This window comes from Protobothrops mucrosquamatus, unplaced genomic scaffold (assembly GCF_001527695.2).
Source record: "Protobothrops mucrosquamatus isolate PMUCROS unplaced genomic scaffold, P.Mucros_1.0 scaffold860, whole genome shotgun sequence".
Classification (NCBI taxonomy): domain Eukaryota; kingdom Metazoa; phylum Chordata; class Lepidosauria; order Squamata; family Viperidae; genus Protobothrops; species Protobothrops mucrosquamatus.
In genome coordinates, this window is record NW_015387115.1 from 200871 (window position 1) to 225733 (window position 24863).

Genomic DNA, 24863 nt, shown 5'->3' on the forward strand with positions numbered 1-24863 from the left:
TGGATCTGAACTCAGGTCTAATAAGGACTTTTTGTCCTTCTTCCATTAATGAAATGCCAGGCAGTAGGACTATTCAGAATTATCAGGAAAGTATGGAACAAAGATGATTAGGGGACTGGAGGCTAAAACATATAAGGAACGGTTGCTGGAATTGGGTATGTCTAGTTTAATGAAGAGAAGGACGAAGGGGGACATGATAGCAGTCTTCCAATATCTCAGGGGCTGCCACAAAGAAGAGGGAGTCAAGCTATTTTCCAAAGCGCCGGAAGGCAGGACAAGAAGCAATGGATGGAAACTAATCAAGGAGAGAAGCAACCTAGAATTAAGGAGAAACTTCCTGACAGTTAGAACAATTAACCAGTGGAACAACCTGCCTCCAGAAGCGGTGAATGCTCCAACACTGGAAGTCTTTAAGAAGAGACTGGACAGCCATTTGTCCAAAATGGTATAGGGTTTCCTGCCTGAGCAGGAGGTTGGACTTGATGACCTCCAAGGTCCCTTCCAACTTTATTATTATTATTATTATTATTATTGTTATTGTTATTGTTATTGTTATTGTTATACTCTAATTTCTTTATGATCAGCACGCCAGTCATTTCATGGATAAAATCATACCTATAATTCCAAACTGAAAGCCAGATAATCAAAATCCAATAGATTGGGAGGAGTGGCACCTTGGAATGTTTTGTAGAAGTGTCTATAAGTCTATGCATACCAAGAAAGATCCTTTGTGATGCAGCCTGGCCACCTGGAAGGTTCATCTGTGTCCAATTAGTCTGGCTAAGATACCATGTAATGGTATCAGCAGGTAATGCTGATCAAGTAGTGATCAGTAATTTCTTGCAGAAGCAGGAGTTAACAACTACCTTGAAAGACACTCTGGCTTCCGTCCTCCTTTGAAGTCAGTCCAGGAATCTTAGTTATATATTGTTATATATTGCATCTCCTCTATGCAAGTATGTGATTGAAAAGGTGATGAGAAAACATTTAAATAGGTCTAAGGAAGAAGCAGATTATCTAGAATAGAGAAGCAGACTATCTAGAGCAGCGGTTCTCAACCTATGGGTCGGGACCCCATTTGGGGTCGATCGACCATTTCACGGGGGTCGCCAAGCAAGGCTGTCCGCCATTTTTTCCCCCTTTTCCGGCGGGTGCCTTACCTCCCTTGGGCTGGGCCAGCTGGTGGTCGGCCTTCTCCGTCTCTGCCGCTTGCCAGCTATGCCTCGGCCGGCGCAGGGGGCGGAACCACGCATGCGCAGCACTCCCGGGCAGGGAAAGTCCTCGACTTACGACCGGTTGGGTAGTCCTCGACTTACAACCGGTTTAGTCCTCGACTTACAACCGGTTTAGTCCTCGACTTACAACCGGTTTAGTCCTCGACTTACGACCGGTTGGGGGTTGCGGCATTAAAAAGGTTGAGAACCACTGATCTAGAGTCATCTCTAGACAAAATGGGCACCACATAAATCAATCAAACAAACAAACAGTTAAATAAAATGTAATCTTTGATCATCAGGATTTAGACACCAGTTTGGGACAGAAGCTGTATTGTGCTGACCTACACTGGGGAGTACAAACATACTCATTTTATTAGACCTTTAGTGACCTTTGATAGCACTGTACTAGTTTCAAGTTTGTTTTCAAATGCAATATGGTGGTTCTTATCATAAATCCCTATATGACTGGGAATCTGCTATCTTCAAGACTGCCTTTTCTGACCAGAACCTGTATGTCCATACCTACAGAATGTTTTCTGAAGGCACCCACCTATAAGACCTTCAGCCAGAGGGAGCAAAGAACTTTTTTGCGGTCCTCTCTTTTCTACCCAAAGCAAGAATAGTCCTTTTCCAATACAAAAGATAGCTAAATCCTGGTTATTTCAGAAGGTCTTTGAAGATTGCTCACTAGACAGGTACATATTAAGATCATGAATGATGGATTAGCTTACTCCTAGCACATATAATTGATATAGTATAAATGTATATTGCTGATGACGATGATGTTATCCCTTCAGTCATCTCTTTTTCTTGGCGAATCTATGGGCCAGGTCTCTCCACATCTTCCGATCTTGCACTATTTCGTTGAGTTTTTCTATGCTCTGGCTGATGTCAGCTTTATAGTGTCCAGCCACCATGTTCTTTGATGGCCTGGTTTCCTTTTACTGCTAACTCTTCCAAACATAATTGATTTCTCCAGTGATATGGCCAACGTAACTGAGACATATATTGCTATGTTCATATGTTACATTTATATATTATTTGTATAAGCTGGTTTTTATATTTGCAGGTGTAGATGGATTAGAGTCAGTTGGTTAAAGATGGTATGCTGAGGCAGTGTAGAAGTCATATAATAAATAATTTTTGCCTGCCATTAAAGGCAGAGCTTTCAACTCTTCACCCTACATCTCCCTCTCTTCCACAGCTGATAGCCAGGTTGATAAGTCAGAGGCGTGGGAGAAGGGACACAGAGTGGCATGAGAGAAGACACCTCTAATACTTCTTACTACTTTTCCTCCAACCTCATGACCTATCAGCCAAGTTACTGCTTAACATGGATTTACTATTCTTTCAAAACAGCTTATGTTCAGAAATGCTCTAACCAGTGTTTCTCAACCTTGACAATTTTAAGGCGTGTGGACTTCAACTCCCAGAATTCCACAGCCAGCAATGCTGGCTGTGGAATTCTGGGAGTTGAAGTCCACACGCCTTAAAATTGTCAAAGTTGAGAAACACTGTGTGACCAGTCACATGTGCAGAACATTCCATATTTGTCAACTTCACAGGTAGATAGATTTACGTGATCATACATACTTAACAGAATAACAAAGTTAGAAGGGACCTTGGAGGTCTTCTAGTCCCAACCCCCTGCTGTGGCAGGAAACTCTATACCATTTCAGATAGATGGTTGCCCAATCTCTTCTTGAAAACTTCCAGTGTGGAGCACCCACAACTTGTGGAAGCAAGTCGTTACTGATTAATTGTTTTACCTAATCAAGAAGACAAATAGACCCCCACCCACCCATTTTAAGGATTTAGTTTGATGTTCTCTTCCTTCCCGGCAAGGTGATTTTTAGTGGGAAGGAAACAACCCAAGAAAAATCCATCAGTCAATTTCCTTATTTTGTCCAGGGGTTAAAAATGCGAGAACAACAATCTGACTGTCTCTCCACATGTTATCCTCAGTGAAGCATGCAAACCAGCATCTGCATTTCCTGCATCGGATAAGGAGAGCACATCTTTCTCCTTCTGTCCTAGCCACTTTTTACAGAGGCACAACTGAAAGCATTTTAACAAACTGCATCACTGTCTGGTTTGGTGGCAGCAATGCCTCAGATAGAAAGCACTTTGTGCTTCAGCTCAAAGCATTGTTAGAGACCTCACACATCCACTTTACAGTCTGTTTCTGTTGCTCCCCTCTGGGAGAAGGCTTCAAAATATTTCTAGCAGGACTACCTGATTCTGTAATAGCTTTGTTCCCTATGCCAGAGGTCCCCAACCTTTTTGGGCACGATTCCATGGAGAGAGGTTTTTCTGCGGACTGTGTGGTTTTGTGTGCTGCCTGCATCCCGTGGATAGGGCTTTGCTTGTTTGTGTGGACCGGTTGCTGGTATGCTGCGGCCTGATACTGATCCATGGACCGGGGGTTGGGGACCCCGGCCCTAAGCCATCCATCTGGTAAATTCACAAAATTCATTTTTCTCACCATAACCCGAACTGGACTGTTGTTTCTCTGTGTCATATATGTGGGTATATGCATAATTCTATATTTATTTATTTTTGTCATATTTATGTAGTGTATATCGGAGGTGGTGACCCTTTGAGAGCTGAATGCAACAAAATTTCATTTTAATGTAGGCAGAATAGAACAGAACAGAATAGAACCGGAAGGGGCCTTGGAGGTCTTCTAGTCCAGCCCCCTGCTCAAGCAGGAGAACTTATACCATCTCAGACAAATGACTGTCTAACCTCTTCTTAAAAATCTCCAGTGATGGAACGCCCACGATTTCTGGACGCAAGCTATTCCACTGGTTAATTGTCCTCACTGTCAGAAAGTTACTTTTTAATTCCAGGTTGCTTCTCTCTTTGATCAGTTTCCAACTATTGTTTCTTGTCCTGCCCTCTGGTGCTTTGGAGAATAACGTGGCCCCCTCTTCTTTGTGGCAGCCCCTCAAATACTGGAACACTGCTATCATGTCTCCCCTATTTCTTCTTTTCTTTAGACTAATGTACATTCAAAGTGACAATAAAGTTATTATTCTATTCTATTCTAGTCTCCCATTCTTCATTCTTGGCCAATAGGGCAAAGCAATTTATTCCTTAGTTCAAGGATGGACTGCATTGTAATACAGCTATCTCACTGTACAGTGAAGAAGTAATAATCCAGTGCTAACTAGAGTATTAAAGTTCGGGTGGTAGATTGCCAGTAGATCTTTGGAAAAAAATACTACAAATCTATTGAACAATTAATGATGTTTCAGTACAAAACTCAAAAAGAATCATATAAATTTAACTACACACAATATTATATATTTAAGTATACCCAGAAATTTTAATCATCTGCTTTGCAAAGATACAATATTGGGGGTATTTTGCAATTTAATTTTCCTCACAAATTTTATTATGGCAGTGCTGTTACTGCCATCTACAGACAAAATGTGTTCTCAAGGACATGTTGCATAAATATCTTGGCATAATGTTTGAATGGCTAAGACATTTTTTTTATTCATCTATGCAATTTACTTAGAAATCACCTTGAACCCAAGAAGCATAAATATTCAGTTTTTTGTCAGTGAATTTATCCTCAACATAAACCTGTGAGAGACTCTTGAAAACATCATTGAACTGCATCTCCCAAAATCCTCTACAACTGCTGGTTAAGGACCTTCTGGGAATTGAAGTTGCAAGGGATTAGACGTTTTCTCAATCTTTATCCTAAACTACAAAGATTAATAACAGTTGAGAACATCGAACTTTTCAGTTGTTGAAGCCCATAACACTTGCAGTCCTTAAAGATTATGGTGATTTAAATGGGATCTTATAGCAACTGATTTCTAAAACATCTGGGGACAGTACCCAAACACCCACCCAATGGAAATGAGCAAGGCAAAGAGGTTCCTTCCATGAAATTCTCCACAAACCTAATTCTAATTTTGTTTAAGGGCTGTCAGATATGGAAATGAAACCATATCCATCTGGGTGGGTAATTTGAATACCATCCAGATGTTTCTGAATTCAGTTTAAATCTTTGTCTTCAAGAGGAATGTGTAGCTTTTGTAGCTCAGATCTAATAGTCCCAATTTTAGCTAGGAATTCTGTGTCAAATGCTAGGCTGCCTCATTATGGCTCTCTCTCTCTCTCTCTCTCTGTGTGTGTGTGTGTGTGTGTTAATGCTGCAAGAAATGAATGAAAAATACTGGGAGCATATATATACCAAAATAATATGATCTCACAGGGTCACCTAAGGTGTGAAGGTCAGCCCAGCTGCCCAGCTAAAGCAAACTGGCACCTTTATTGACCAGCAGCAACATAGGAAGATGCTGGGCATCGCTTTGCTAACAATACCAAAGGCATCATTTCATATGGCACAGGAGAGGATAATAGGGCAAACCACTTCTATTTTACTAGGTAAACCATACAGATATAAACTATAAAGTGATTGTTGATATTGCGCAAATAATTATCTCCTCTAAGTACATTTGCATAGTATCTTATGGGGAACATATATTTATTTAGCCAGAAGACTAGCTGACTACAATTAAAATTTTATTCAACCATAATATTACAGGATAGATAGTGTAGGATATTTATAGTTTCTTAGAAACGCGTATTTTAGAAACAAACTTCTCCTATGGGTAAAGAATGATTTGCTAAAAGCGCTTCCCTTTTCTCTTCTATGTACTGGCTCTGCTTCTCAGGCTTGCCCTTCTCTCCCCCGCTGGTCTGTGAAGCGCCTTCCCTGGATTCCCTATTTCTGTGCAGGTTCTGCCCATTTTGCTCTTAAGGAAGTATTTAGTTAACTCTTTCATTATATTCTATACTTATAGCAATCTTTCGTTTCTTTACCTAGTTGGGCCTAAGAAAACCAACAAAGTCTCCAAAAGTTGTCACTCTACCCCAGGGGTAGTCAACCTTGGCTCTTTTATGACTCGTGGACTTCAACTCCCAGAATTCCTGAGCCAGCACAGCTGGCTCAGGAATTCTGGGAGTTGAAGTCCACGAGTCATAAAAGAGCCAAGGTTGACTACCCCTGCTCTACACTTTGTCTTATCTCTATGTTCTTTGCTCTCGCTTTCGCTCTCTCTCTCTCTCAGCCCGTCTTGTCTGGCTGGCCGCGAAGGTGGTTGCGAAGATGTTCTCCGTGCTGCCCAAAGTGGAGAAGCTGTCGGCACGGGTGATCCGCGTCCTGGGCTGTAACCCCGGGCCTATGACGCTGCAGGGGACCAACACCTACTTGGTGGGAACCGGGCCCAGGTAGGTGGGAAGCTGCTCGGGCGAGGGACAGACGCGGCGGCCGGTGTATTCCCTGGGGTCTGCTGGGCAACGCGCTTCCTTGGCGTGAGTTTTCCCTTCCCTTTAGCAAAGCCAGGCTCGAAGGCTACCCGGGAATTCGTATTTTGACCCCCCTTGCTTTTCACGCGCTGCTCTGAGTATTATTAATTCATACGATTTCTCTTTATTGTACAAGTTGTACTGAGACGGAAGAAGGCGGGGCCTAGATGAAATAACAAACATTTTTTTTTATAGCTTCACACACACACACCCCAAAAAATCCATAAACATTTGAGGGCAGAGGAAACATAGCTAACCGGATTATTATATGTATGCACTTAAAGTCGCCTTTAGACCAGATGGACGGCACACAAATCTAGTAAGTAAATAAATGTAAAAGCCATTGATGCAACCTAGCAGTTTTGCAATGCGACCTTCTCTATTCAGAAATCCTTTTTTAAGTCCAGGGTCTTAGTCACCTAGAAGTGCAGGCTTAGGACTCTTCCATTGCTGTATTAAAGTGCTGTTCTCTGGTCATTAAGCTCACAGAAATTTGCAAACATCTGTTCTGCTTCATTGACAAAACCACTAAGGCTTAGCTGTGCTGTTTGCAGGACGAGTTAAGAAAAACACTCTACCTTTCCCTTCCCATAGAGTAACGTTTCTCAAAGTTGACAACTTTTAAGATTTGTGGGCCAGCTTTGTTATAAACATGTTTGTATTGTTTTTAATCACTTTTGTTTTGCTATTCCCTTTCCCTTTTCCCCTTGTTGTTAGTTGATGTTTAATATTTGACTTTGAAATGTAATAACTATTATTCTATTTACTGGACAAGTAAGGGCAGATTCTTTTAGTCACCTGTCAAGTTCCTCAACTAAGAGATTGCAGGCACAGAAAAGCTGCACATCTTTGATCAGTCAGTTGGGCTGACTCTTGAAATGGTGCTTTACCATGTCAGCAAATACCATGGTTCACAGATTACCGATGTAGAAGAGAAGTCATGTTTACAAATACCCGAAGTGACGGTTCAAGATAGGGAGAAGGAGTTATGAAGTGCATGGGGGGGGGGCACTTCACTCCACACACCTCCTATTCCACATTCATCGGAGGAATGGAATAAAACGAGAAGGAATAATTAATAACATGCGAGCTTCATCCTAAATTACAGGTAGTCTTCGATTTACAACCATTCATTTAATGACCATTTTAAGTTACAACAGCACTGAAAAAAGTGACTTGTGACTGTTTTTCACACTAACAACCATTGTCACATCACTGTGGTCATGTGATCAAAATTCAGATGATTGGCAACTGGTTCATATTTATGACAGCAATCTCAGGCACAAATGCCATTTAAAAACAGCTAGACATCATGATGCAGTTAGAGAGATCTGGCGATGATTGCTATCTAGGGCATGTGTCTGGTTCTTCTACACAGCTCTGTCTTGAATCTTGATTATTACAGTTTAGTTCTCCTCTTAGGCAATATAAGTTTTACTTGGAATCTCGTTTAGCTTGTCACTTTTTCTTTTGCTCTTGGCAAAAGATTTTTCCCCTTCTGTGGACAAATTTCTCTTTATTACATTTTTATTGGATCATCTTTGATCCATTTTATTATAAAGTACCATTTCTTTTGTTCACCTGATTAGATTTCTGCTCCAGTGGATTTTTTTTCACCATTATCTCTCTTCTCATAGGCTTATTAGCTGTGTAGTACAGTATTATGAAATTAAAAGAGACTCCTTTGCAACAGCATCCCGCCTGAGATGTGTATGGCTCCAAACTTTATTGTGTTTAGAAAGGCAATGGAATCTCGCTCTTCCAGCATACTTTAAAAGCAGTACTTAAATGTTTTTCTTTTGGGTATTTGAACAAGTGTACTTATTTTTCCTCGCTGTCAAGTGACTCTGGGTGGCTATTGTAAATTTTTTTATATAAAATAACGCATGTAAGCTGCTCAGAGACAACTGAAAAGGCATATATGACCAGTTTGATTTTTGGTTTATTGATTTGCATCTTATATAATTTTCTTTAGGATTTCAAATTACACAAAAGGAATGGGATATATAAATAGAACTAGAATGATAGGGTTGGACGGGACTTCGGATGTCTTCTAGTCCAGCACCCTGCTCATGGCAGGAGTTTTATACTATCTCAGGCAAATGGTTGTCCAAGCAATTTTTTAAAACCTCCAGCATCCACACCCTTAGGAAGCAAGCTGTTCCATTGATTAATTGTTTTTATATTTCTTTGCATGACACGTTACACTTTTTTAGGTTGTTAGCATCATTTTTTTTAATTAATTAGCTCTTTCTTGGCCTAATCTGGTTTTATTATAGAAGGATCCTAATAGATACCGGAGAGCCACGTATCCCTGAATATATAAGCTGTTTGAAACAAACACTTCATGAATTCAACATTTCCATCCAGGAAATTTTAGTAACTCATTGGCACCATGATCATACTGGAGGCATATCAGATATTTGTGAAAAGATTCCAGCTGGTAAGTATTTTCTGTAGTTTTTAAAATTTGTATACTTTATGTACAAAGCAGGTTAGAGTTATATTGAAAAAGTTATATAGTAGATAGACAAAGGATGTTAGAAACATTGCACTTAAATGCTTGTTAACAGACACGGTGGGAAATAATTAAATTTGAGAAACAGCTTCTGACAGAACTTTCCCAAGCACCAATTGTAAGTATACTTAGCCAAAATTAAAGGTAGCAAAAATCAGGTACAAATAATCCTCAACAACCATTTGTTTAGCAACCATCCAAAATTATGAGCACTGAAAAAGTGACTTGCAACCGGTCTTCGTACTTATAACTATCACAGCATCACCATGATCACTTGATCAGTATTAAGGTGCTTGGCAACTGGCATGCATTTATGATGGTTGCAATATCCCACAATCATGTGATTGCCACTTGTGACCTCTCCAGCTGACTTCTGACAAAAGTCAATGGGGGAAGCTGGATTCCGTTAACAACTGTATTGATTTCCTTAACAACTGTGGCCAAAAAGGACATATAATCAGGTAAAACTCACTTAACAACCACCTTGCTTAGCAACAAAATTGTGATCTCAGTTTTGGTCATAAGTTGAGGACTACCTGTATTATAAAAATATAACATTTGCCATTTTGTTGTTTCATTAGGACTAGTTAAAGTTGTAGAAGCTGCTATTGCAAAACAAACAAACCATTAATATACAAGGGACTTGCTAGATTGTAGTGATAATCTGGAGGCTGTTGTCACAATTACCGGTATTTGAATAATAGGCAGCATGCATAGCATAGAACATATGTTCTGCCTTGATTGATCTGCACTTGTATCATAACATAAATCAATTTATAAAAAAAAACTTTCATTAAAAGTAAAACAGGTAACATAAAGCCACCTTTTAAATGTATTACGAATTTCCAAATTTTGAAATAATTTGGAGCTATTTTATAAGTCTGTTTAAGATCAGAGATGGTCATAAGTTCCATGTGTCTCAGTCCTGAATTCATCTGGACACACTATTTTTTTAAAAAAGGGATATATGAATTTCCAACTAAATTCTGGTATGATACACATTGTTTAATTTTTAAATTAGGTTATGAATATTGCATAAGTAAGCTTCCACGTAACCCACATCAAGAAGAAGTAATAGAAGGAAAGCAGAAGTATGCGTACTTAAGAGATGGAGATGTTTTAAATACAGAGGGAGCTACTCTCAGGTAAACGTTAACATTTCATATTGATATTGTTTGCAAGTTTTTCATGTACAAGATTTTTTTTCAGTTCATTTGCAGATTTTATCATTTCAGAACTAAAGAAGCTTGTGTGATCTGTTCAGATAGATTATATGTTTTGTGTAGCCTTTAATGAATACAGTATGGGGGTGTGATGACTCAGCTGACAGACTGGGTTAGAGACCTGAGCGCCACACAAAGGGGTGACCTCCCATTATCTGCCCCAGCTCCTGCCCATCTATCAGTTCAAAAGCATGCAAATTCGAGTAGATAAATAGGTATCATCTAGGTGGGAAGGTAGCAGCATTCAATGAGCCTTGGCGTGTTCATGATGGCCACACGACCACATCTTCAGACAATGGTGGCTCCCTTTTAGGAAATGGAGATGAGCATTGCCTCGTAGAGTAGGAACAGGGGAAACTTTTACCTTTAATGGACAGGGGAGACCTTTACCTTTAATGCCCGTAGTACACATATTTATCTCTGTACCAAGTCACACAAATATGAATATTTAGAAAGTGTGTTAACTACATTTATTTGTTTCCTTTGGGTCTGTTGTCTTCCTATCAATTCTGTGGCATCATAAACTTTGGTATAAATATTTGTCATGTACAGTAGATGAGTTTTGCACAACTGAGGGTTATACATTCACTATAACCATTCCTTTACATATCAGAAGTAATCATACGATACAGATCGTGTGATCTTGATTAGACTGCCCTCATGTGCTTGAAGATATCTGCCTAGTTCAGACTGTTGACAAAGGCTTCTTATAGGCAAATTTGACTATTCTTCCAAGAGTTACTGGTTCCTGATATTTTCTGCACAACATTCTAAAGAAATTTCTTCAAATCCTAAGTAAGTTGGGTTTCCCTATATGTGTATGCTCAGGTCTCAATATCTTTAAGTGATGCTCTTTCCTCAGTGCAATTAGTCCTTGACTTACAACCACAATTGAACCCAAAATTTCTATTGCCAAGTGAGACACTTGTTGAGTTTTACCCCATTTTATGTTTTTTGCCACGGTTGTTAAATGAATCACTGCAGTTGTTAAGTTAGTAACAGGGTTGTTAAGTGAATGTGGCTTCCTCATTGACTTTACTTGTTAAAAGGTAGCAAAAAGTGGTCACATTACCCCAGGACAGTGCAACTGTTATAAATATGAGTCAGTTGCCATGCGTCTGAATTTTGATCACATGATCACGGGGGATGCTGCAATGTTTGGAACTGTGAAAAATGGTCATAAGTCACTTTTTTCAGTGCTATTGTAACTCCGAGCAATCACTAAATGAACTGTTGTAAGTGAAGGTCTACCTCTATACATGGTAAGGCTACACCTGTATTTTTGGTGAATGGCAATTTGCATAAAATTATTCCTGGTTGATTCTTTGGAATGACTTTATCTGCCTTGTGAGACCTTAGGTTTCTTTAGGAAATTTATCTTAAGCTATAGGTAGTTAAAACTTGTCCTTATTTTAAAAATACTTTTACAAAGAAAAAATTGTTCATAGCTCTGCTTCCACACAATATAAGGATCATTCATTTAAATTTTGTATCTGAGATTTTTAAATGTATCTTCATTTGCCACTGTAAGAACTTTCTTCAATTTATGACTTGAATAGTATAATCACATTTAACTTTTCTGTCACTTTGCAGGGTATTATATACCCCAGGGCATACAGATGACCACATGGCTTTACATTTGCTAGAAGAAAATGCAATATTTTCTGGTGACTGTATTTTAGGAGAAGGAACAGCTGTNTTTAAGGGCTGTCAGATATGGAAATGAAACCATATCCATCTGGGTGGGTAATTTGAATACCATCCAGATGTTTCTGAATTCAGTTTAAATCTTTGTCTTCAAGAGGAATGTGTAGCTTTTGTAGCTCAGATCTAATAGTCCCAATTTTAGCTAGGAATTCTGTGTCAAATGCTAGGCTGCCTCATTATGGCTCTCTCTCACTCTCTGTCTCTCTCTCTCTGTGTGTGTGTGTGTGTTAATGCTGCAAGAAATGAATGAAAAATACTGGGAGCATATATATACCAAAATAATATGATCTCACAGGGTCACCTAAGGTGTGAAGGTCAGCCCAGCTGCCCAGCTAAAGCAAACTGGCACCTTTATTGACCAGCAGCAACACAGGAAGATGCTGGGCATCGCTTTGCTAACAATACCGAAGGCATCATTTCATATGGCACAGGAGAGGGTAATAGGGCAAACCACTTCTATTTTACTAGGTAAACCATACAGATATAAACTATAAAGTGATTGTTGATATTGCGCAAATAATTATCTCCTCTAAGTACATTTGCATAGTATCTTATGGGGAACATATATTTATTTAGCCAGAAGACTAGCTGACTACAATTAAAATTTTATTCAACCATAATATTACAGGATAGATAGTGTAGGATATTTATAGTTTCTTATAAACACGTATTTTAGAAACAAACTTCTCCTATGGGTAAAGAATGATTTGCTAAAAGCGCTTCCCTTTTCTCTTCTACGTACTGGCTCTGCTTCTCAGGCTTGCCCTTCTCTCCCCCGCTGGTCTGTGAAGCGCCTTCCCTGGATTCCCTATTTCTGTGCAGGTTCTGCCCATTTTGCTCTTAAGGAAGTATCTAGTTAACTCTTTCATTACATTCTACACTTATAGCAATCTTTCGTTTCTTTACCTAGTTGGGCCTAAGAAAACCAACAAAGTCTCCAAAAGTTGTCACTCTACACCAGGGGTAGTCAACCTTGGCTCTTTTATGACTCGTGGACTTCAACTCCCAGAATTCCTGAGCCAGCACAGCTGGCTCAGGAATTCTGGGAGTTGAAGTCCACGAGTCATAAAAGAGCCAAGGTTGACTACCCCTGCTCTACTCTTTGTCTTATCTCTATGTTCTTTGCTCTCGCTTTCGCTCTCTCTCTCTCGGCCCGTCTTGTCTGGCTGGCCGCGAAGGCGGTTGCGAAGATGTTCTCCGTGCTGCCCAAAGTGGAGAAGCTGTCGGCACGGGTGATCCGTGTCCTGGGCTGTAACCCCGGGCCTATGACGCTGCAGGGGACCAACACCTACTTGGTGGGAACCGGGCCCAGGTAGGTGGGAAGCTGCTCGGGCGAGGGACAGACGCGGCGGCCGGTGTAGTCTCTCTGGGATCTGCTGGGCAACGCGCTTCCTTGGCGTGAGTTTTCCCTTCCCTTTAGCAAAGCCAGGCTCGAAGGCTACCCGGAAATTCGTATTTTGACACCCCCCCTGCTTTTCACGCGCTGCTCTGAGTATTATTAATTCATACGATTTCTCTTTATTGTACAAGCAGTATTGTGACGAAAGAAGGCGGGGCCTAGAGGAAATAACAAACATTTTTTTTATATATCTTCACACACACACACACCCCAAAAAAATCCATAAACATTTGAGGGCAGAGGAAACATAGCTAACCGGATTATTATATGTATGCGCTTAAAGTCGCCTTTAGACCAGATGGACGGCACACAGATCTAGTAAATAAATAAATGTAAAAGCCGTTGATGCAACCTAGCAGTTTTGCAATGCGACCTTCTCTATTCAGAAATCCTTTTTTAAGTCCAGGGTCTTAGTCACCTAGAAGTGCAGGCTTAGGACTCTTCCATTGCTGTATTAAAGTGCTGTTCTCTGGTCATTAAGCTCACAGAAATTTGCAAACATCTGTTCTGCTTCATTGACAAAACCTCTAAGGCAGTGGTTCTCAACCTTTTTAATGCCGCGACCCCCAACCGGTCATAAGTCGAGGACTAAACCGGTCGTAAGTCGAGGACTAAACCGGTCGTAAGTCGAGGACTATCCAACCGGTCGTAAGTTGAGGACTTTCCCTGCCCGGGAGCGCCGCGCATGCGTGGTTCCGCCCCCTGCGCCAGCCGAGGCATAGCTGGCAAGCGGCAGAGACGGAGCAGGCCGACCACCAGCTGGCCCAGCCCAAGGGAGGTAAAGCACCCGCCGGAAAAGGGGAAAAAAAATGGCGGACAGCCTTGCTTGGCGACCCCCGTGAAATGGTCGATCGACCCCAAATGGGGTTGCGACCCATAGGTTGAGAACCGCTGCTCTAAGGCTTAGCTGTGCTGTTTGCAGGACGAGTTAAGAAAAACACTCTACCTTTCCCTTCCCATAGAGTAACGTTTCTCAAAGTTGACAACTTTTAAGATTTGTGGGCCAGCTTTGTTATCAGGGCTTTTTTTCAGCCGGAACGCGGCGGAACCGCGTTCCGGCACCTTTTTCCGGGCCGGCCGCACCGGAAATAGCCCCTCCCACACCGGAAATAGCCCCTCCCAAATTTTACTTGCATTCCTGTTCTCTAAAGGGGCGGTCCTAGGGTTTGATGAGGGCGTGGCCAGGTTTGAGTTCCGCCACCTTTTCTCCGAGAAAAAAAGCCCTGTTTGTTATAAACATGTTTGTATTGTTTTTAATCACTTTTGTTTTGCTATTCCCTTTCCCTTTTCCCCTTGTTGTTAGTTGATGTTTAATATTTGACTTTGAAATGTAATAACTATTATTCTATTTACTGGACAAGTAAGGGCAGATTCTTTTAGTCACCTGTCAAGTTCCTCAACTAAGAGATTGCAGGCACAGAAAAGCTGCACATCTTTGATCAGTCAGTTGGGCTGACTCTTGAAATGGTGCTTTACCATGTCAGCAAATACCATGGTTCACAGATTACCGATGTAGAAGAGAAGTCATGTTTAGAAATACCCGAAGTGACGGTTCAAGATAGGGAGAAGGGGTTATGAAGTGCATGGGGGGGGCACTTCACTCCACACACCTCCTATTCCACATTCATTGGAGGAATGGAATAAAACGAGAAGGAATAATTAATAACATGCGAGCTTCATCTTAAATTACAGGTAGTCTTCGATTTACAACCATTCATTTAATGACCATTTTAAGTTACAACAGCATTGAAAAAAGTGACTTGTGACTGTTTTTCACACTAACAACCATTGTCACATCACTGTGGTCATGTGATCAAAATTCAGATGCTTGGCAACTGGTTCATATTTATGACAGCAATCTCAGGCACAAATGCCATTTAAAAACAGCTAGACATCATGATGCAGTTAGAGAGATCTGGCAATGATTGCTATCTAGGGCATGTGTCTGGTTCTTCTACACAGCTCTGTCTTGAATCTTGATTATTACAGTTTAGTTCTCCTCTTAGGCAATATAAGTTTTACTTGGAATCTCGTTTAGCTTGTCACTTTTTCTTTTGCTCTTGGCAAAAGATTTTTCCCCTTCTGTGGACAAATTTCTCTTTATTACATTTTTATTGGATCATCTTTGATCCATTTTATTATAAAGTACCGTTTCTTTTGTTCACCTAATTACATTTCTGCTCCAGTGGATTTTTTTTCACCATTATTTCTCTTCTCATAGGCCTATTAGCTGTGTAGTACAGTATTATGAAATTAAAAGAGACTCCTTTGCAACAGCATCCCGCTTGAGATGTGCATGGCTCCAAGCTTTATTGTGTTTAGAAAGGCAATGGAATCTCGCTCTTCCAGCATACTTTAAAAGCAGTACTTAAATATTTTTCTTTTGGGTATTTGAACAAGTGTACTTATTTTTCCTCGCTGTCAAGTGACTCTGGGTGGCTATTGTAAATTTTTTATATAAAATAACGTATGTAAGCTGCTCAGAGACAACTGAAAAGGCATATATGACCAGTTTGATTTATTGGTTTATTGATTTGCATCTTATATAATTTTCTTTAGGATTCCAAATTACACAAAAGGAATGGGATATAGAAATAGAACTAGAATGATAGGGTTGGACGGGACTTCGGAGGTCTTCTAGTCCAGCACCCTGCTCAAGGCAGGAGTTTTATACTATCTCAGGCAAATGGTTGTCCAAGCAATTTTTTAAAACCTCCAGTGATGGAGCATCCACACCCCCAGGAAGCAAGCTGTTCCATTGAAGAATTGTTCTTATATTTCTTTTCATGACACATTACACTTTTTTAGGTTGTTAGCATCATTTTTTTTATTAATTAGCTCTTTCTTGGCCTAATCTGGTTTTATTATAGAAGGATCCTAATAGATACCGGAGAGCCACGTATCCCTGAATATATAAGCTGTTTGAAACAAACACTTCATGAATTCAACATTTCCATCCAGGAAATTTTAGTAACTCATTGGCACCATGATCATACTGGAGGCATATCAGATATTTGTGAAAAGATTCCAGCTGGTAAGTATTTTCTGTAGTTTTTAAAATTTGTATGCTTTATGTACAAAGCAGGTTAGAGTTATATTGAAAAAGTTATATAGTAGATAGACAAAGGATGTTAGAAACATTGCACTTAAATGCTTGTTAACAGACACGGTGGGAAATAATTAAATTTGAGAAACAGCTTCTGACAGAACTTTGCCAAGCACCAATTGTAAGTATACTTAGCCAAAATTAAAGGTAGCAAAAATCAGGTACAGATAATCCTCAACAACCATTTGTTTAGCAACCATCCAAAATTATGAGCACTGAAAAAGTGACTTGCAACCGGTCTTCGTACTTATAACTATCACAGCATCACCATGATCACTTGATCAGTATTAAGGTGCTTGGCAACTGGCATGCATTTATGATGGTTGCAACATCCCACAATTATGTGATTGCCACTTGTGACCTCTCCAGCTGACTTCTGACAAAAGTCAATGGGGGAAGCTGGATTCCGTTAACAACTGTATTGATTTCCTTAACAACTGTGGCCAAAAAGGACATATAATCAGGTAAAACTCACTTAACAACCACCTTGCTTAGCAACAAAATTGTGATCTCAGTTTTGGTCATAAGTTGAGGACTACCTGTATTATAAAAATATAACATTTGCCATTTTGTTAAAGGAATTTATCTTCAATAAGCCTGACTCTTGCAAATCAATTGTTTTTATTTATTCATAAAAACTGAAGATACCATCTTCTTTCTCTTGCTGATTTGGAAGAAGATGATAATTATACTAACTTATATCTCATTACCCATTTGCCTCAGCCTTGTGGATTTAAGTACATAAAAATTAGTTAAAATAAACATGAGTGAAAACTTTCACTGTTCTTTTTGAATGTAAAAAGTCAAACATTTATTTTAAACAGAAGAGCTTTTATCTCAAAAGTATGTATATGTTATATTTTTGTTTAAAAGTGAGCACCAACCTAAATTAATTATTACTAGGGTGAGTTGAATGATCTCCCAAGCACCAGCAACAAGTGTTCTTCCCAGCTGTATTAACTTTGTTCAAGTTAAGTTACTACAAAATCCTGCAGAAATGGGTCTTTTCAAATCTCTTCATGAGGGCAGGAAATGGAGCTTCTTTGCAAAATAAAGAACATTGATTGTTTTAATATTTGCAGGCATGTTTGCTAATATGTATTTTAACAGTTGTTTCATTAGGACTAGTTAAAGTTGTAGAAGCTGCTATTGCAAAACAAACAAACCATTAATATACAAGGGACTTGCTAGATTGTAGTGATAATCTGGAGGCTGTTGTCACAATTATTTGAATAATAGGCAGCATGCATAGCATAGAACATATGTTCTGCCTGGATTGATCTGCACTTGTATCATAACATAAATCAATTTATAAAAAAAACTTTCATTAAAAGTAAAACAGGTAACATAAAGCCACCTTTTAAATGTATTACGAATTTCCAAATTTTGAAATAATTTGGAGCTATTTTATAAGTCTGTTTAAGATCAGAGATGGTCATAAGTTCCATGTGTCTCAGTCCTGAATTCATCTGGACGCACTACTTTTTTAAAAAAGGGATATATGAATTTCCAACTAAATTCTGGTATGATACACATTGTTTAATTTTTAAATTAGGTTATGAATATTGCATAAGTAAGCTTCCACGTAACCCACATCAAGAAGAAGTAATAGAAGGAAAGCAGAAGTATGCGTACTTAAGAGATGGAGATGTTTTAAATACAGAGGGAGCTACTCTCAGGTAAACGTTAACATTTCATATTGATGTTGTTTGCAAGTTTTTCATGTACAAGATTTTTTTTCAGTTCATTTGCAGATTTTATCATTTCAGAACTAAAAAAGCTTGTGAGATCTGTTCAGATAGATTATATGTTTTGTCTAGCCTTTAATGAATACAGTATGGGGGTGCGATGACTCAGCTGACAGACTGGGTTAGAGACCTGAGCGCCACACAAAGGGGTGACCTCCCATTATCTGCCCCAGCTCCTGCCCATCTATCAGTTCAAAAGTAGATAAATAGGTATCATCTAGGTGGGAAGGTAGCAGCATTCAATGAGCCTTGGCGTGTTCATGATGGCCACACGACCACATCTTCAGACAATGGTGACTCCCTTTTAGGAAATGGAGATGAGCATTGCCTCGTAGAGTAGGAACAGGGGAAACTTTTACCTTTAATGGACAGGGGAGACCTTTACCTTTAATGCCCGTAGTACACATATTTATCTCTGTACCAAGTCACACAAATATGAATATTTAGAAAGTGTGTTAACTACATTTATTTGTTTCCTTTGGGTCTGTTGTCTTCCTATCAATTCTGTGGCATCATAAACTTTGGTATAAATATTTGTCATGTACAGTAGATGAGTTTTGCACAACTGAGGGTTATACATTCACTATAACCATTCCTTTACATATCAGAAGTAATCATACGATACAGATCGTGTGATCTTGATTGGACTGCCCTCATGTGCTTGAAGATATCTGCCTAGTTCAGACTGTTGACAAAGGCTTCTTATAGGCAAATTTGACTATTCTTCCAAGAGTTACTGGTTCCTGATATTTTCTGCACAACATTCTAAATAAATTTCTTCAAATCCTAAGTAAGTTGGGTTTCCCTATATGTGTATGCTCAGGTCTCAATATCTTTAAGTGATGCTCTTTTCTCAGTGCAATTAGTCCTTGACTTACAACCACAATTGAACCCAAAATTTCTATTGCCAAGTGAGACACTTGTTGAGTTTTACCCCATTTTATGTTTTTTGCCACGGTTGTTAAATGAATCACTGCAGTTGTTAAGTTAGTAACAGGGTTGTTAAGTGAATGTGGCTTCCTCATTGACTTTGTTAAAAGGTAGCAAAAAGTGGTCACATTACCCCAGGACAGTGCAACTGTTATAAATATGAGTCAGTTGCCATGCGTCTGAATTTTGATCACATGATCACAGGGGATGCTGCAATGTTCGGAACTGTGAAAAATGGTCATAAGTCACTTTTTTCAGTGCTATTGTAACTCCGAGCAATCACTAAATGAACTGTTGTAAGTGAAGGTCTACCTCTATACATGGTAAGGCTACACCTGTATTTTTGGTGAATGGCAATTTGCATAAAATTATTCCTGGTTGATTCTTTGGAATGACTTTATCTGCCTTGTGAGACCTTAGGTTTCTTTAGGAAATTTATCTTAAGCTATAGGTAGTTAAAACTTGTCCTTATTTTAAAAATACTTTTACAAAGAAAAAATTGTTCATAGCTCTGCTTCCACACAATATAAGGATCATTCATTTAAATTTTGTATCTGAGCTTTTTAAATGTATCTTCATTTGCCACTGTAAGAACTTTCTTCAATTTATGACTTGAATAGTATAATCACATTTAACTTTTCTGTCACTTTGCAGGGTATTATATACCCCAGGGCATACAGATGACCACATGGCTTTACATTTGCTAGAAGAAAATGCAATATTTTCTGGTGACTGTATTTTAGGAGAAGGAACAGCTGTGTTTGAAGACCTTTATGACTACATGAAGTCATTGGATAAGCTCCTGGGAATCAAAGCTGATTTAATATACCCAGGTAAGTTACACATTTGATATTAATTATATTAACTCTTCGCCATAAGTATATTAAGTGTCTCAAACACTGCATTGCTGCCTAGAGATTTTTGATCTCATTGTTCTGTAATCACAGATACTGTGGAAATAGGAATGGGTGTCTCTTATTGACTCCTGTTTGCAAGATGTTTTGTAATTTTTCTCTCTCCATAAGAGAATATTCTATGCTAAAATGTTCCAGCTTTCAGAATCTTTTACTTTCATCTACATATAAAGCTTCATAGAAAGTGGTCATTCTGGGAGGAGAGTTCAGGTGTTTTTTATTTAAATAAAACACTATTTTAGCTTCCTTGTGCTTTAGACTGTAATATCATTTGCTATTTCCATCGTAGTAAATGAAATATATCCTCTTTTTACTTGACTTGTGAAAAGTCCTTTAGCTGCTAAAATGTCTGTTCTTTACACTCATTCTCTCTCTCTCCTTCCCTCCTCCCCAACTCCCCATAAGGAAAACCGTATTCAGAATTCAGCACCTCCAAATTAACGTATGAAAGAAATCATGGAAATGGAATATAATATAATAATACTAAGCCAGAAGTTTTGTCTGATTCAAACCTGCTTTAAAATTATGTTTCGGGATGTAACAAATTGGAAGTCATTTTCAATTCATCCATTTACTGTATTTATTTATCCTGTATTTTTCTCTGGGAATGCAAGATGGTGCAGAAGGAATAGAAGTTCTCCATTCTATCCTCATACCTACTATTATGAAATGTAGATGGAACCAAAGCCATAGGATAACTAAATTGGCTCCATAGTTCATCAAAGACTTGTACTTTTTTCCATAGTTCATCAAAGACTTGTACATCCAGCATTTTTATCACAATTCCCATTTCTTTGTTTACATAATATACAAGCCACCCAATTCCCAACAACTCTGGGTGGCTTAACAATTTAAAACTTTTTTTGAAAAAGATAGAAATCTCTTGAGTAAACCAAAGACTACATAGAATCGGGGGGGGGGGGGGGTAAATCCCAGCTAGTTGGACTCATTCTTTATCCTCCTTCAAAGCCTGGAAGGAAAGCTGTGATTATAAGATCAAGGCATAAATTGAAGAAAGCATTTAATAGCTTCTTGAATGTCGGGAGCAGGGGGGACATCTGGACCTCTAGGGGTCTCACTCCAGAGGAATGGTGCTGCAATAAATAAGGAGACACATTACAAAATTAGAAGCTGTTGGGCTGTCCTGTGTTAGCTCTGCAATATGAACACTTTAAATAATCTCTTCTGAAAAAAATATCCTGTACGCACTATTAATTAATAAGTTCTCCCAGAAATTTTTGTTAAGGAAACATCTGTTGTTGTCTTTGTAGGACATGGGCCAGTAATAAAAGAAGCAAGAGCTAAAATTCAAGAATATATTTTACATAGAAATGCACGTGAGAAGCAAATCCTCCACATCTTGGATGAGAATGCTGGGAAGTATTTCACAGCAAAGGAACTTGTGAAAATTGTTTACAAGGTACAGATGGCATCTGGTTTGGGTTAAAAATAGATTTCAGTTGTGCAGAAAGCAATGCAATAGAAAAGAAATTAACGATTCATAGCAAAAACAGCATTTATCTAAAGAACACCATGTATCTTTATTGCACCAGATTGTATGCTGGAAAGTACATAGTATTAATAGCCAGGGCTTTTTTTCAGCCGGAACGCGGCGGAACCGCGTTCCGGCACCTTTTTCCGGGCCGGCCGCACCGGAAATAGCCCCTCCCAAATTTTACTTGCATTCCTGTTCTCTAAAGGGGCGGTCCTAGGGTTTGATGAGGGCGTGGCCAGGTTTGAGTTCCGCCACCTTTTCTCCGAGAAAAAAAGCCCTGTTAATAGCTATACAAAAATATTAAGACTATCATTCCTTATTCAGACTTTAAACATCTCTTCCAAAATAGACACATTTTTTTGTAAAATTCGCTAATGGTTTCCCCCCCAAAAAAACACCAGTTTCCTTTCTTTTTTAATAATTGCAACTAAAGTAAAACAAAAACAAAAACACTATGTCCTGAATGCCTCAAATTGCTTCCAGTTTGAAGAAATTATTCCAGATTAACTATCAGATTAACCCTGGTTTCACTGTGGTCTAGGAAGAGGTTCACTATGGGGGGAGGGGAACACTGGGGTGGGGCATGGAATGTTCCTAAGTTCTAAGGAATGTTCTGTCCCTGAATCAATGAGAACCACTCAAAATATAGAGAAGTGCCTTCTCTGTAGCAACACTTGCCCTCTGGAATGAGGCTCCCCCCTCACAAGATATGAATGCCCCCCCCCCCACTTTACTGGTGTTCCAAAGAGTCTTGAAGGCCTGGCTCTTCGCCCAGGCCTTTGAAAAGTGTGATTGAAACCCCCTTTTCTTCTTTTTCTTTGTTTCTTTCTGGGTTTGTGTTATCTCTGTTATGTTTGTTCCTTTTGATTTGATTTGATTTGATTTTCTTGTTTTCATGGTTTAATTGTAAGATTGTATTAGGAGAATAATTACCACTCAGAGATCTCTGACACAAATTTTATGAATTTTCCTCTGCAGTCTGAAATTGAGGATGAACTTCTAATAAGAGTTCATGATATGACCAGGAAAAAATAAACTTACTCAAAGATAGGACTAAATAATTCTCCCTTCTTCCCCCCTCATTAAAATAGGGATTAATCAGACAATAATTTCTCCCATTTGCATCAAAACCCTGAAAAGTATTTGAATCTGTGCCAAATTTGAGGAGTTGTCATTATTGTTTTATTTTTTTAAAAAAATGAAGTTCTGTTAATATGTATCCTTTGAATGCTTTATTCCAGGACACACCTGTCCATTTGCATTCAGCTGCAGAAATTAATCTCCATCATCACTTGAAGAAGCTAGAAAAAGAAGGGAAAGCTTGTAAGTAACTTCACTGTTTATATATAACAGTTACATTGTTGGATACTGAAGGAGTGAAAGAAAGATAAAATGTTCAATTCTGATTGTAAATGTCAGTGTCTTATATATTGTAATTTTTAGAAACAGAACTTGATATCTGTTTTTTCATGATCAGTGCAGGTAGTTCTCACTTAATGACTATCCTGTTTAGCAATGGTTCAAAATTACGACAGTGCTAAAAATTACAATATTTATACTTATGATCATCACAGCTTCCCCGCAGTCATGTGATCAGGATTTGGGCTGTCCACAATCAGTGAGCATTTACAAACCTCATAGTATCTCACAGTCACATGACCATCATTTATTTTTGTTTATTTAATTTGCACACTTAATAGCTGGCTACCAACAAGCAGAATCAATGGAGGAGCCGGCAAGTCACGTTCACATGATGTCTCACTTAACAACTGTGTCACTTAGTAGTGGAATTGGCCAGTCCCACTAGTGGTTGTTAAGGACTACCTATACTCTTTATACATTCTTATTTGGTGAAAAAAAATAACTTGTGTTAAAAATATTACAAAGATGATTAAAAGAATGACTAAAACTATCTAACAAAATGCTTCTCAGCATATCATCATCAGAAAATATGAAAATTAACTACATCGATTTCATGATTTTCTGAAATGTAGTTAATATGTATATGCATTTATGTTTTTTAAGATAAATATTTTACATATTATTGGTTAGGGCAATGGTGGCAAACCTATGGCATGCGTGCCAGAGGCGGCACTCAGAGCCCTCTCTATGGGCACGCGCGTCGTTGCCCCAGCCCTGCCTCCACGCACGGCCCCCTCCTTACCAGCAGCTCCCCTGGAGGAGAGTCGCCCCCAAGCGCAGCCCGCACGGAGCAGGGCAGCCAAGGACATGGCAGCCAGACAGTGGGGACAAGACTCCACCCTTGCGCCCCATCGCACGCAGTTGATTCTGTGGGGCACGGGTGGGTGGTGTGGCCACCATGGCGCTGCTGGGCTGCCTGGACAATCTGTGGTGGGCCATGGAGGTGGTGAGTGGCCCTGCGGGATGGTGGGGGCAGGGCGGGTGGGATGGGGACAGGGGATGGGGCCGGGTTTGGGGCATTTGGTCTCTAAAAGGTTCGCCATCACTGGGTTAGGGCATTAAAGACGTTTTACTGATTATAATCCTTCTTTCTGTTACAGTATATGAAAATTCTCCTAACTTCAAGTGGAAAAGTGTTTTATAAATATGGCATATACACAAGTTTGACAGAAGTGCTCTTCTATATTCTGAACTTAAAAACACTAACATTTTTAATGCCAAAATTGCATATAAATCGCATTCACAAATGGACTTGGATTTTATTATTAATCTGATTAAATAATAACTTGTCAGAGAGCGATTGGAAGAATCATTCAGGGAGGAACAAGTGAATTATTTATTTCAAAGCAAAATATTTAAAACTTCCTTTGGACATTTGAATAGTTTTGTAAAGAAATTTGGAATGTTATTATTGATTAAATTTGTATGCTGCCTGATTCAGCAATATGAGGGTTTAAGCTTGTTTCTTTATTTAAACATTGTAATTTCATTGCCACTATGTTATTTGTATAATAAATACAATAACTAACTATTTTTGTTCATATTTAGTTGTTTCCCTTTTTATGTCATCATTATGTCATTATTATAATCATTATAATCATTATATACTTTTTCAGAATCTTTTTTTAACTTGACTAGAAAAAGACTAAAATACTATAGAATAGGATTTCTACAGATTAATGAATACTAGCAATATAACATTCAACCTCATTTAAATACAGTTGAATGAAAGTATGAAATGTTTAGATCTGAACTTTGTCTGCAATTTTCCTGCAAATTTCCAAATCTGCATGTATTACAGTAATGATAAAATTCTGTGCATCTTCAAAAAAAAGCATGAAAAGCATGGTGGC

General features: G+C 38.9%; 2 protein-coding genes across 2 annotated transcripts; both read left to right on the forward strand.

The window, feature by feature from the left end:
* The first annotated feature begins 6303 nt into the window (after window positions 1–6303).
* On the forward strand, window positions 6304–12015 carry LOC107290249 (endoribonuclease LACTB2-like). Its single transcript, XM_015819115.1, has 4 exons — window positions 6304–6470; window positions 8828–8991; window positions 10088–10211; window positions 11883–12015. Exons 1-4 carry the CDS (start codon window positions 6349–6351, stop codon window positions 12013–12015), a joined length of 543 nt encoding a protein of 180 aa, XP_015674601.1. The 5' UTR covers window positions 6304–6348.
* Window positions 12016–13148: 1133 nt separating this feature from the next.
* Window positions 13149–24553, forward strand: LACTB2 (lactamase beta 2). The gene is made up of 7 exons (XM_015819112.1): window positions 13149–13308; window positions 16266–16429; window positions 18057–18180; window positions 19834–20012; window positions 21365–21513; window positions 22830–22911; window positions 24111–24553. The coding sequence occupies exons 1-7, from the start codon at window positions 13187–13189 to the stop codon at window positions 24152–24154; spliced, it is 864 nt and encodes a 287-aa protein (XP_015674598.1). The 5' UTR covers window positions 13149–13186; the 3' UTR covers window positions 24155–24553.
* The last annotated feature ends 310 nt before the right edge of the window (window positions 24554–24863 follow it).